At 60.8% G+C, this 13,906-nt stretch overlaps 1 protein-coding gene across 1 annotated transcript; it reads left to right on the top strand.

Annotated features, from left to right (window-relative positions):
* Positions 1 to 1,498: 1,498 nt before the first annotated feature.
* On the top strand, positions 1,499 to 6,937 carry DES (desmin). Its single transcript, XM_053947277.1, has 9 exons — positions 1,499 to 2,184; positions 3,623 to 3,683; positions 3,859 to 3,954; positions 4,044 to 4,205; positions 4,292 to 4,417; positions 5,108 to 5,328; positions 5,462 to 5,511; positions 5,796 to 5,878; positions 5,990 to 6,937. Exons 1-9 carry the CDS (start codon positions 1,634 to 1,636, stop codon positions 6,029 to 6,031), a joined length of 1,392 nt encoding a protein of 463 aa, XP_053803252.1. The 5' UTR covers positions 1,499 to 1,633; the 3' UTR covers positions 6,032 to 6,937.
* Positions 6,938 to 13,906: the final 6,969 nt, after the last annotated feature.

Raw genomic sequence — 13,906 nt, 5'->3', positions numbered from 1 at the left:
TTCCTCCCAGAGCCAGGGCAGTGGAGAATGCTTCCATGAACAAGCCTGAGCCTTTGCCTGATGGTGATGCTGCCATGGGTGAGCCATGGCATTGCTTGGCTTCTGTGTTACAGCCAGGACAGAAGGCTGGGAGGTGCAGGGCCAGGCAGGGCTGAATGCTGTCCTGCTGCTGAGTCACCCTGTGCCCAGTGGCACAGCGGTCCCCTCCACCAGGGCCTTCAGGGACAAAAGCACTGGGGCTGAGCCAGCTGACGTCAGTCAAAACAGCCCAGCTTGGACAGAGCTGGGGGTCACCGGCTGTCTGGGGAGTCTGGGGAGGAGGGGGTGCTGCCCAGGCAAGGGGAACCCTCATGAAGATTTCCCCCAGCACACTTGCCCTCCCTCAGGATGTCCTTTTCAGCTGTCATGGGTTTGTGCAAGGCCCTGAGGGTCCCTGGCCTGACTCATCACTTGTCCAGGAAGCTGTAGTGGGGGTTTTCAGATGGACTTAGAAATTCCCCATTCTGTGAGTATTTGGGGAGCTGGGCTGGGCTTTCTGATCCCCAGTGTACTTCCTGGCCAAGGGGGAAACTGAGGAGACAGGGAAGAGCCTGCTGTGCCTTGGGATAACCTAGGGACTACGTTCTACTCTTAGGGTGATGGGGATCAGAGAGGGGCTAGGGCGGCTCCAGGCAGGGTCACCATCCAGCTGTGCTCTCCACATGCTTGGAGCAAGAAGGGTTAACAGAGTGCCTCCCCCACTATAAATACCACGTTTGTATGTCCCACACCCCATGAGTATGAGCTGGGAAGGCTATTTTGGTTGAGTGCCTGCTGCTTTGGGAATGTGCCAGAGCGAGGACAGGGGCTGACGTCACTGTCACTGGGGCTCGGACCCAGCACCTGCTCGGGGTCACTCAGCAGTACTCCAAAAGCACCCAGACCCTCGCCATTGCTCAGCCCCCCATGTTAGAAAGAGGGTTTGGGTGGTGGGTCAGTAGAAGCACACTCATGGCAAGGGTCCCCCTACATCAACCCCTCTCCAGGGCCCTTCCTTGCTCACTTTCTGGATGGGAGTCTGGCCCACATGGAGACCTGAGCCTGGTGCTCTTGCCAGGGGGTGGGTCAGGGCATCATCAAGGGCTGTTTGGGGTGCTCAAGACCAGTTTGGGGACCATGGCTACCTGGCATGGGGTTTGGCTCAAGGGAGTCAAGTGATGCTGTGAAGGTTCCCTTCTTTCCCTTCATGGCGTCAGCCTAGGCTGTCTGTCTGTCTGTCCGGGCCCCCTTTGGGTGGCACTACATCCTGATAGGGGGTTCACCACCAGTCTGCCCCACTTCCTCCCCTCGCACTCCCAGGGACGGGGCAGAGCAGTGGGGGCCGGTGTCAAGGCCTCCCAGAGACCTCCAGGGGGGCCCAGGGGTCCTTGTCTGCCGGGGGGTGTGTGCAGGTGAGGGGCAGTGGGCGGGGGCTGCCGGCCATCTCCCCCGCGGCAGCATCCCCCAGCTGCCCGGCAGCAGGAGGGGCGGGTGATGTCAGCAGGATACAAATAGCGGCGCGCGGTCCCCTCCCGACGCCTCTCCGAGCTGTGCCGGCCGCTCGCCAGCCCTCCGCCTGGTCCCTGCTCCGGCCTCGCCTCCCCACGCCGCCACCATGAGCCAGTCCTACTCCTCCAGCCAGCGGGTCTCTTCCTACCGCCGCACCTTTGGCGGCTCCCCGGTCTTCTCTCGTGCCTCCTTCGGGGGCAAGGGCAGCAGCGGCAGCTCCGTCACCTCCCGCGTCTACCAGGTGTCCCGCACCTCGGCCGTCCCCAGCCTGTCCACCTTCCGCACCACCCGCGTGACGCCCCTGCGCACCTACCAAAGTGCCTACCAGGGTGCTGGCGAGCTGCTGGACTTCAGCCTGGCCGATGCCATGAACCAGGAGTTCCTCCAGACCCGCACCAACGAGAAGGTGGAGCTGCAGGAACTCAATGACCGTTTCGCCAACTACATCGAAAAGGTGCGCTTCTTGGAGCAGCAGAATGCCCTCATGGTGGCCGAGGTGAACCGCCTGCGGGGCAAAGAGCCCACCCGCGTGGCCGAGATGTACGAGGAGGAGCTGCGGGAGCTCCGGCGCCAGATCGACCTGCTCACCAACCAGAGGGCTCGTGTGGAGGTTGAGCGTGACAACCTGCTCGATGACCTCCAGAAGCTCAAGCAGAAGTGAGTAGGGGGGGCCCTGGAGAGTCCCTGTGTGCATCCATCCATGCATCTCCATCCCTAGGGGTGGGTGGGAGCAGAGCTTGCCCTGGCTGCTCTTCAGGTGCTTACTGCTATCCTCATGCCTCGTGCTCAGAGCCCATCGTGACCCCAGTGCTCTGTCCTCCTTGACTACTTTCTGGGCAGCACCCAGAGGGTAGAGTGGCTCCCACTGCAGGGGTGTCCCCTATACTCTCCCTTGCAGTGAGGCTGAAGCCAGGCTGTAACACCACAGGACTGGGAGATCAAAGTACACCTCACCCCGGGGTCCCCATCTCTGCTCACACGGGGGAGGGCTGCTGGGCACATGGGTGAGCTGAGCTCTGTGGAGTAGATGGACAGACAGATGCAGTCAGGCAGACAGAAGTGAGGGGATGGATAACCCAGGGAAGGTGCTCCATCAGCTCCAGAAATGAAGGAGTGAGGGGAGGAAGCAGCTGCACTTTCACAGGCCAGGGATGCTCCAGGCCTGCTATGAGTGTCCATGGTGCCCTGTGAGCAGTGGGACACCCCAGAAATGCTGTGGACCCGGCTGGTGCTGGGGAAGAGAGTGGAGAGTATCCACAAGGGTGGCCAGGCTGAGGGAACCCCCAGGAACTGATGAGGGTGGGGAACCTGGCAGTAGGGGCGGATGCTCAAGGAGAGCTTTATGTTCTGATGATGGTCTGCACCTTCCCTCCTGGACCCTGTGCCCTGGGGACACCATTCCCTCAGGATGACACAGCCTGCTGCCTCCTTCTGTAACCCCAGCCGCCACCATAGTGCTGGGTCCTCCCTGATGCTGGGGAGCTGGGGGTTGGTGGCATGAAGGAACTCTCAGTGACAGGGGAGGAGCAGGGCCCAGAACAAATGGGTGTTGGGTTTCTGCCACCCTATGTGCCAGCACCACCTGGGCGCCTCCATCTCCTCCCCGCTGCCTTCCCACTGACATGCAGCCTGTGGTACTGTTCCCTTCCTTGACACATGCCTGGCCCTCCAGCCCTGACCTGAGCCTCCCCCACAGCAATCCCCACTTTACATCCCATCCCACAGCATTGCTGAAACCTGTCTGTGCTCCTGCTCTCCCTGGGATAGCTCAGCTGGTGGCCATCTCTGGACTCCCTGCTGGATCCTGCACTCTGTCCCCCCAGCTGCTGGTCACTCTCCCCTATAAGGGCTAGGGCAGTGTGCGTGGCACTGAGCTGACCTCATGTCTTTGTGATCTCTCTGGCGTTGACTATAATAGGGAATGGGAGGAAGAGCCCCTGGCCCCCCGCCAGTCCTCTGCTGCCTGCCGGGAACACAGGACAATCTGTTTTCTTCCTACCAGCCCATGCTGGGCTTAAGGACAGCTTGGGGGGACATCACCAAGGAGGGACGGAGCTTCCTCCAGACCCCTCTAGCCTCCCTTCTCTGCCTACAGGCTGCAAGAGGAGATCCAGCTGAAGGAGGAGGCTGAGAACAACCTCGCTGCATTCAGAGCTGTGAGTACCTGTCCCCTTGGTGTGGCATGGGAACCCTACCCTCCTTTCCACCCCCATCTCCCCCCAGCAGCCTGGACACAGCACCAGGGCACAGTCCTGGACACAGCTTTGCACCTTCCAGCCCTGGTGCTCTCCCAGCAACCCCCCACTACCCCTCATTCTGTGTCCTTCCCAGGATGTGGATGCAGCCACACTAGCACGCATTGACCTGGAAAGACGTATCGAGTCCCTGCAGGAGGAGATCGCCTTCCTCAAGAAGGTGCATGAAGAGGTAGGTCAGAAGTGGCACCCTTTTCCAATGGCACTCATGGGGCAGCGAAAATGGAGTGGGCGCCCTGAGATGTCACCTTGTCCCCGCAGGAAATCCGGGAGCTGCAGGCACAGCTGCAGGAGCAGCACATCCAGGTGGAGATGGACATCTCCAAGCCTGATTTGACAGCTGCGCTGCGGGACATCCGTGCTCAGTACGAGAGCATTGCTGCCAAGAACATCGCCGAGGCCGAGGAGTGGTACAAGTCCAAGGTGCGGGAGGCAGCGGGCTCTGGGCTGGCCCCAGCGCAGCGGGGTCCATCTCGGGGCCATCCCCACTGACCGTGGTCTCTCCCCAGGTGTCTGACCTGACGCAGGCAGCCAACAAGAACAACGATGCACTAAGGCAGGCCAAACAGGAGATGCTGGAGTACCGGCACCAGATCCAGTCCTACACCTGCGAGATTGATGCCCTCAAGGGAACGGTGAGCTAAGGGCAGCATTGAGAAGATCCCCAGCTTCTCTGCAGGGACCTGCTGTTCCAAGGCTGCTCAGGGACATCTCTGGGGTGGGGGGCTCTTCCCAGCTCTCTGAGTTCCTGCTGAAGGGGGGCTTGTACCCCACATTTGGGCTGCACCTCCCCCAGCAGTGGCCTGGACTCCTGCAAAGTGTTTTGGCAGAGTCCTGGAATCAAAGTGCAGATTATAAAATGTGACCCAGCCTGAGAGGCTCCAGGCAGGCGGGCAGAGGGCTCAGGGTGTCTGGTTGCAGGCTGGCAAGGTGGTTGCAAACAAGCAGGGCACAACAGTCCCATTCTGGCACAGTCATGGTCGCAGGAGCCAGCCAGCAGCCACCAGTGCCACCCCCAGGCAGCCATCGAGTGCTTCTGCAGCTCTCTGAGCCCTTTTTCTGGGGTAGGATGGTTTTGCTGGGGGACCTGGGCACCAGGATGGTGGGCTTGCCCAGTACATGCCCAGCTTGCCCCTGTGAGTCCCTGATGCCTAGCGCTGGGGAGGTGGAGGGTTACAGTCACTCATCATGGTCCCACATCAGCTGAACCCATCCCAGGGCTGACCATGGCTTTCCCCAGAATGCACTGGCATCCCCAGTTCCCAACCCAGGTGACCCCTGGCTCCTTTGGGTTCCCCCCTCACTGAGCACCCCCATCTCTCCAGAATGACTCGCTGATGCGGCAGATGCGGGAGATGGAGGAGCGCTTCGCAGGGGAGGCCGGTGGGTACCAGGACACCATTGCCCGCCTGGAGGAGGAGATCCGGCACCTGAAGGATGAGATGGCCCGGCACCTGCGTGAATACCAGGACCTGCTCAATGTCAAGATGGCCCTGGATGTGGAGATCGCCACATACCGCAAGCTGCTGGAGGGAGAGGAGAGCCGGTGAGTAGAAGGGGGGCAGGACAAGCTGGGGGGACCAGCAGGGTCAGTGGTTTTTTGGGGGTCCAACTTTGTTAGGACACACCTCAGGTCTAGGGCTGGCTGGCGCTAAGCTTTCCCCTCTGTGTTCCCACAGGATCAGCATCCCCATGCACCAGACCTTCGCTTCTGCACTCAATTTCCGAGGTGAGTCTCACTCTGTGAGGAGGGGGATCTGGAACAAGTCTCCTGTGTCCCCCAGTTTTGGGGCAAATGTCCCTCCTGGGGAGTTGTAGCTAAGCTGGCACGTTGGGAACACACAGGTGCCACACAGAGCCCCTGGTATGGGGGCACTTGTTTGGGTGTTGCTAAGCTGAGGGGGGTTAAACCAAGGCTGCTGAAGCTCCTCAGTGACCCCAGCCCCATGGCTGTGTCCCCATACCACACGTCCCTGTCCCTGTGGTGCCATTTTCTGTGTCCTCCTCCTGCAGAGACCAGCCCAGAGCAGCGGGGCTCTGAGGTGCACACCAAAAAGACCGTGATGATCAAAACCATCGAAACCCGTGATGGGGAGGTGAGCACAGGGTGGCGGTTGGGAGGCAGGGGACCGAGGACGGCACCTGCTCCTGCACTCGGGGCTCTGGTGTGGCACGGCATGGCGTCTCACGGTGCCTCTCTCCCACAGGTGGTGAGCGAGGCGACTCAGCAGCAGCATGAAGTGCTGTAGAGGAGGCTGCTCCAGCAGCCCAGTGGCACCTTCTGTCCCTGCCTCCGTCCCTCTGCCATGCCCCCCTCCTGCCCCCCACCTCGCCTCTTGGCGCTCCCCCGGCACTGCCTGAGGAGTCTCCCCCATGCAGCTGCCTCTGGGCCCCCCACACCCCCGGGCTCTCTCCTCCGGCTTCAAAAGGCTCGCTCTGCTTTTGCAGCTTCACAGCAGCAACGCCAGCGTCAGGATCAGGCCAGGGCCGGGGGGCGGCAGGACGGAGGGACGGGACAGGTGGGAGGGGCTGGGGGGAGCAGGTGGTGGCCTGGGCCAGCTCCATGGAGAGCCGGACGGTCCCAGCAGCGGGTTCTGGATCCCCCCACAGGCCCCTTCCCACCCTGGGCACAGGCTTGGGGTTCATCCCACACGAGGGGGGACCCATCCCCCTCCAGCAGCACCGCCGGCCCCCCTGGAGCTGGCACTTCTCCAGGTGCATGGTGGCGATGCTAGGGATGGGGAGAAGCTAGGCATGGTCTGGGCTGAGCCCCCTATTCTCTGCCCAGCTCAGAGCGAGGGGGGGCCCAGCCTGCGTGTCCCCCCCAGCCCAGGGGCGCTCGGGCCCTTCGCTCCCCCCGGCTCAAGAGGCAGTCCCGTGGGGCAGAGGAGGGCAGTGCCCGCCCCTCCCCGTGGCGGGGACCCCCAGCAGCAGGAGGCTGCACGGGGCCAGGCTCATGAGCCCAGAGGGTACCCGTAGGTGGACACAGGAGAGAGGAGGAGTGAGTGAATGGGAGAGAGGGGGGAGAGAATGAGAGGAGCCGGAGAGAGGCCCGGGGGGCCAGGGCAGGCATCCCCAACCCTTGCCCCAATGCACCCCCACCCCACCACGTGTATGAGACTCTTCAGGCGGCTGAAATAAACAGCGGAGCATCACCCTGTCATCTCAATGCATCTCTGCAGCAAAGAGGGGATGGAGTGGTGGGGAGGCAGCACCTGGGGGAGGCATCACAAGGGCCAGGTGGATGGATGAGCCAGCAACTCTTTGGGCAGTCTCCTCCCTAGGCTGCTGGCCCCCCCAAAAGGTCCATGTCTCTCACACTGAATGTTTTGAGCATTTTGCTGCCTGAGGTGGTGGGTTTCCCAGTTGCACTGGGTGGGAAAGTCCTGCTGGGACAGAGAACTGTGACAGCTAAGCCCTGAGCAGGTTTGAAGGGGCTCTGGGTGATGGTCCTGTATCTCTTCCACACACCCAGGGTCACATACCATGTCCTCGTGGCTCAGCTCCACAGCCACCTCCTTTTTACCCCCACTTGGGACCTACCCAAATCCACATCTGCCTGAGAGTTTTTCCAGCCCCTCCAAGTGTCACCAACCTGCAAGCAGAGCCATCCTCATCCCTAAGTGACCTACACCCTGTGAGCATCAGACCCACCACCCCATGCTTGCATCCCAGGCTCAACCTCCAGCCTCAGTCTGCCGACACCATATGCTCTCTTCCTCCCAACACACATGCCCCTGTCCCTATGCTCTCAGCTTGGCTTCAGCGCCTTCATCCCAGCAATGGGGGACGCTGGAACCCAGAGCTGAGCATCCCATGTGGGAGAGCAATTCAGGATTGCTCTGTCCTGGGACATGTTGGAGGATCCACAAAACTCTGCTAGGCAGCAGATGCCAGGGGGCAGTGGGCTTGGCACGGGGTGATGTTTTAGGGACAAGGCATGTGCTACTGCCAGCAGTAGGGAGTGGTCTGGGGGTGTCCCTGATGGAGAGGCCAGCGTGGCAAATCCCAGCTGGGAGGTGTTGAATCTCAAGGGATATCTCCAGCAGGTGGCCCTGTGACATCAAGGACAGTCCCCAGGCTGCCTTGGGTTGGGATGACACCTCCCTCCCTGCCGGCCCAGGCTGGCTGTGCCAGAGTTCAGCCCCTGGGGGCAGACTGGGGACAAAGCATTCCTTTGCCTTCAGGGCAGGGAAGAGGTCCCCAGGCCTCTTCTGGGGCTGGCTCAGCCACTCTGCACCCGGGCTCTGGGTCTAGCAAGGCATCCCACTCCATTGTGCCCCAGCCATCCAAGCTGGGAAATCCTGGGATTTTCTCCTTGCTAGTGACGCTCCACTGATGCTGGCACCCTTAGGCTGGTGGCAGTGGGCTGTGCCAAAGCCGTCGGGGCTGGCCTGCAGCTGGGAAGCACCGTGTTGTGTCGCTGGCCTCCTCCTCACGCAGATTTACAGCAACTGGCGAGGGCGGCTGGGGCCAGGTGCCGAGGCGTTGCCGTGGCTCCAGGAGATGGGGAAGCCCTGCTTTGCCCAGGGATGGCCAGGCAGCATTTGGCACAGACCGTCCCTGACTGCTCGCTGCCTGGAGCCCGGCGTGTGGTAGCTCTCAAAGGATGCCCCAAGGTCGAGCAGCTCCAGCAGGGCTGGCCGGGAACCACACTGCCCAGAGCAGAGGCAGGGCCCAGTGAGAGAATTGGAGTTTTGATGTGTTTTCAGCCTTCTGGGAAGGGAGGATTTGTGGTGGTCAGGGATGCTGGGATCCCCACCTCTGCTGTCTGCTGGGAACGGAGCTAAGGAGCCCTGAAGGTCTGGCTCCTGCCCCAGGTCTTGCGTTGCAGGAAGCATGACGGTGTCCTTTCCCTCCACATGCCGTCAGGTTTCTCTGCCCTGATCCAATGACACCGCCGGAGAAGGGGAAGCGGGGGATGAAGGCTGGGTCCCCCCCGAGCCTCTCAGCTAATATGGAAAGGTGCTGGCCCTTTTCTATCTTTGCAAGTGGAGCTGGGCTGCAGGGACGGGGCAGCAGGCGCAGAGAGGGGGAGCCCAGCCAAGGAATGTGACATATCAGAGGCAGCTGCCACTTCAGGAGAGGGGGCAGAGGGAGCGCAGCTCGCCGGGGGCTGCGCGGGACGGGACGGGACGGGTGAGGGGGGGGACGCCACGGCCCCGGCACGGGGACGGCTCAGCGAGCGGGCAGCACCCGCGGGACTCGCACCCGGGCCGGCGAGGAGCAGGTGCCGAGGCGCTGGGCGGGCTTGGGGTTGCAGCAGAGCACGGGGTGTGAGTGCCACACTGCACCGGGCGCTTGGTGAGTGGCGGCTGGGCGAGCAGGAACCCGAGTCCCAGCCTAAATATAATCCCTTGCTTGCCCACAGTGCTGCGACCTTTGGGGCTGCAGCCTGTGGGGGGAGGCACCGAACCGGACGGCATTTGGACTGGGGGGTCGCCACTGGCCCAGGGCCCCAGTCAGGCACCCAGCACCCCCAGACTGCAGGCAGGGGGAGAAGAAGGGCACAACGTGCTGGTTTGGGGTGACAGGGGTCGCGGGTGGTGGTGGGGGAGCTGCAGACTATGCACCGAGCACAGGGACGCAGTGGCACGAGTAGGGCTGCTGGGGAGCCCCGGGCAGCCCCGCCGAGTCCTGGCATCCCCCCGAAGCGCGCCAAGGTCACAGCAGAACCGGGGCCTCCCCAGGAGGGCTCAGCTCGCCTGGAAGCACCTTATTTTGTGAGGAAACTGAAGAATGCAGCGATCGGCACCGGCTGTGACATCCGGCTGCGAGTGGCGGTGGTGGGCAACCCCCGGCCCAGCCTCCGCTGGTACCGAAACGAGGAGCAGCTGGCCCAGGGCGGGGAGGAGTATGGCACCCTCTGGATCCGGGACAGCAAGAAGGAGGATGCCGGTGTGTACACATGCGTCGCTGAGAATGAGCAGGGAGAGGCCATGACCAGTGCTGTGTTGGCCATCATTGACATGGAAGGTAAGGGTGACGTGGCCACCAGCACGGCCGCGCTGGCACAGACCTTGGCACAGGTTTGCTGAGGGTGGTAGCAGTGCTTTGCAGGCTCTTGCTGCAGTGCGTGGCCTGGGGCCAGACAGGGCTGCTGAGCTTTGCTGTGCCCACCCTGCTGCAGGCACTGGGGTGGCTCTCCAGCCTGGAACGAGCATGTGGCTGCAGTACCCACTGCCAGGCCAGACTGGGTGCCAGGACTGGGCACAGAAGTGTTGGGAGCATGTGATGCCAAGCCTGCTTGGGGCAGGAGGAGAGAGAGAGAAGAGAGAGAAAAGAAAGAGAGACAGAGAGAGAGATGGGGATTGGGCACATGGTACTGGTGGTACCACCCACCACAGCCACCAACACGGTCCTCAGCACCCCCTCACCAGCTGCCCACGGACAGAACTCCCACAGGGTCACCGTAATAGCTTTACCAGGCACTGGAAATGCACTGAGTGAACTGGAACGCCAATGGGGCTAGGAGGAGCCTAATGTGAGATGTGGGGCTGACAAGTAGGTGGAGCCTGTGCCCTTCGATGGGCGAGACCTGGTAGTCAATTAGTCAAAGCAAATTAACGAACATTTGCTCATCCCAGTGGCAGCTCCTTTGCTCATCACCATCACCCCTGGGTATAGCAGTCAGAGAGGGAGTGCACGGGGACTTCTGCCCTTGCATGGGTGGGCTTCATCCTGCAGGCTTGGGGCTCAGCCCCCTCTGCCTCATCATCATGGAATCATGCAATCATAGAGTTATTTATGTTGGAAAATACCTCTAAGATCATCAATCCAACCCTTAACCCAACACTGCCAAGTCTACTGTTAAACCATGTCCCTAAGTGCCACATTTATGTGTTTTCTGAATATCTCCAGTGATGGTGACTCTGCCACTTCCCTGGCTGTTCTGTTCCAGTACTTAACAACCCTTTTGGTGAACAAATTCTCCCTCGTGGAGGATGGATGCCCCCTCCCTAGGACATTGCAGGCCTGAGTGTTGGGGAGCGTGGAGATGGGTGGCCCTCCTCTGAGATGTGAGATGTGCTGTCTGCATGGGGACAGTGAGGATGGGGAGTGAGGGAAGCAACACTGAGTCCGGATGCTCCAGGGAAGGAGCTGCACCTGGGACTCTGCAGCACAGGAGGCACACCAGAGATGCTGCTCCTTGAGCAGGGGGCTGGATGACTGTGGCAGGTCAGAAGGAGCCTTCACAATGCTGAAGGGGAGCACTGAGCCAGGAGTCTGGAGAAGTGGTGTTTGGAGGATGGAGGAAGGTTTATGTGCAGGTCAGGAGCCTAGTGGGGTAGCAGGCAGGCGTTCTGCCCTGCAGTGAGTCTGTGTAGAGTCACTGTGCATCACAGCTTTGGGGACCGTGGCACGGTGCAGTTGGGTGTGGGGTGAAGTGTGCGCAGAATGGGAGACATGCACTGCCCCGGGGGAGGGGCAGCCTGTCCTGGGCAGAAAGCAGGTGGGTCACCCTATTTCCATGCTCTGGTGTGCAGCTGCACCTCTCCATGGCCACACCAGTCTGGGCCCCACTGCTGCTGCCCAGCAGCACGGCACAGTCTGATTTCCCCAGGTGCCCGTTCCCGTTGTGCTGACGCACTCTTCCCTGCTCCCAATTCCCAGCCGCCAGCCCTCACCACCGCCTTTCTGGGGCAGCTGAGGGAGGGACGGAGCAGCCAGGATTGCCCAACCTGCAGTGTGAATGTCACCCGGCCTTGGGCATTCCTCAAAGCAGGCTCTTGGCCATGGATGCACCATCATTGAGCAAACAGCCTCCCAAAAAGGCATCCCTGGGCCAGAGACACCTCTGGAGCCGTGCAGGCTCTGGGGCACTGGGTTGAGCGAGGAGCAGGGCAGCCCCTCGTGTGGCTTTGTCACTGTGGCAGCACAGAACTGTCTTTGTGGTGTGCTGTGGCAGTGCCAAGAGAGTGTCCCATCCTGCCAGGTGCTGGACAGATGTTCAGGGATCACAGAAGTTCCACTCACAGCTCCACCATCCTTGTACTGGGAAGGGACATCCCATCCTTGTACCCTGGGGCACTGTGAGCTGGATCATCAGCCACTTCTGGGACAAGAGGGATGTGTGCAGGGTCCCCACGTAGGATAAAGTCTTCCTCTGGACTTGGCATCCCAGGCCCCTGTGTCTGGAGGTATTGGAATGCCCTTGCTCTATTGGCAAGATCAGCTTTTTGTCTGGACTTGGGGTCCTGGTTCTCTGTGTCTGGTGGTGTTGTGGTGTCCTTGCTCCATCTGCCTCTGATGGGTAGTGGTCTCTGGTGGGCACAGAGCCCCTGGTGCACTGCCAGGCTGAAGATCTCTGTGGGGCCAGCACTGGCTCTTCCCAAGGTGGCTCAGGTCCCTGCTAGTGGCCTGGGAGGCTCCATGCTGCCCATCTCTGTACTCATCCTGGGAAGCTCCTCCTGCACCAGCTCAGCAGTCCCCCTTGTTCACACAAGCCCGATTTAGCTTCTCTAATCTCTTGCCCTGAATCTGTCGCTCCACCCCACTAATGATTTTCTCCTGCTCTCCTCCCAGGTTCCCTGAGTGCGTCAGTGCTCACTGTGGGGAGTGGGGAGAGCATGCATGGGGCTGGCCCGGCTGGTGCAGGTGCTACCAGGGGCACACCATCCCCACTGTCCCACGCTGTCCCCCCCCACCCCACTTCACTGCCCTTCTCCTGATGCAGGTTCTCCCTAATGCCCCAGCTCCATAGGTACAGATGGAGGGCATTGACCCTTCTCACACCAGCACCAGGCTGGTCCAGATGGTCCAGATCCTTCCAGACAGCCCTGGCCCCTACCATAGCTTCATTGCTCCTAGACTTGCTAAAGCCTTTATCACCTCTCAGCTGCATCTCCTGATTTTTTTCCCTGTAAACGGGATTAAATCACCTCTTAAGAACCTGAGCTAATCTCCTTTTAGAGCCCTGCCCTCATTCACTGTGCCAGCACTGCCTGATCCTCCCCACCCAGGCTGCCTCTCATTTCAAGGTTGGATGTGTCCATCTTGGGTTCCCAGTGCAGGGTCTTGCTCCATTCGCCTCCACCTGCACTCAGCAATCAAACCGTCTTGGAGCCTTCCCTCTGTCCAGGAAACAGCCTGCACCTGCCTGGATTTGGGGCAGGAAAGGGGGCAGAAACTTCCTGTGTGTGGTGGCCCTGCACGAACCCTTCCTATGTGAGGAGTTACAGTGGGGGACGTTGGCATAATTTTTCAGCTGATGGTGCATGGCAATGGAGCCCACTGGGGATGGCTGTGCTGACAGTGTCCCTGGTGGCTCAGCATCTCTGGCCATTTATCTCAGTGCCTAATTTTAGTCCCATGGTTTGCAGCACCGTGCCCATGTTTAATGCCAGCTGCCCCAGAGTGGCTCCCACCATTGTCCCCATCCACCTGGGCAGGGGTCTGGTGTGGTGTCCACGTGTGCCAGATTGCCATCCTAGGGTCTGTCAGAGCGAGACGCCTGCTCCCAGTGAGTGGGGTGGTGAGTGCAGCTGTCCAGTCAGTCACCTCCACCCCTGCCCTCTCGCCTGCTGCTGGAGGGTTATTTTTGCTGAGGAATGTGCCATCCTCTCGGATTCTGGCAGGCTACAGGGCTTGTGTTACAGGCAAGAGGCCGAAACCCAGGCCTGCAGTTAGGTAAATATAGCACCAATATTCGGGACTGCATGAGGGGACGACAGCCTCTTCCTCCTTCCAGGGCTGCCCATCACTTCCATTGCCCTTCCTGCCTCCTGACACCAGGTTGCTGGAAGGGGCTGGTTGCTTCCACGCTGCTGCCTGCACCCTTGCCTGCTTTCCCCCACAGCATGCAGCCCTTCACTCCCAGCTGGGGGGTATGCCAGAGGCTGGCATGCCAGGGATGTAATGCCTTGTGCCATCCCGCTCCATGTCCAGACGCCCAGAGCCAAGGTCACATTGCTGCTTTGCATCCCTGTGTTCTCCACCTACAGTGAGCACTGTGTGCTCAGGCATCCTTCTTGTGGCAGCAAAGGGAGGCAAATCTGGAGAGGGCAGCCCCTGGGAGACGGGGGACAGCACAGCACTGCTCCTCCACAGGGTCACAAGGATTCTGTGGCGCTGCCCTGCCGGCTGACAAGGGACATTCCACTGCTGTATTTATTTTCCCTGGG

The sequence above is a fragment of the Vidua chalybeata genome, chromosome 7 (assembly GCF_026979565.1).
Source record: "Vidua chalybeata isolate OUT-0048 chromosome 7, bVidCha1 merged haplotype, whole genome shotgun sequence".
In the NCBI taxonomy this organism is placed as follows: domain Eukaryota; kingdom Metazoa; phylum Chordata; class Aves; order Passeriformes; family Viduidae; genus Vidua; species Vidua chalybeata.
The sequence above is the reverse complement of the archived record's forward strand: the minus strand, read 5'-3'. Positions and strand labels throughout refer to the sequence as shown.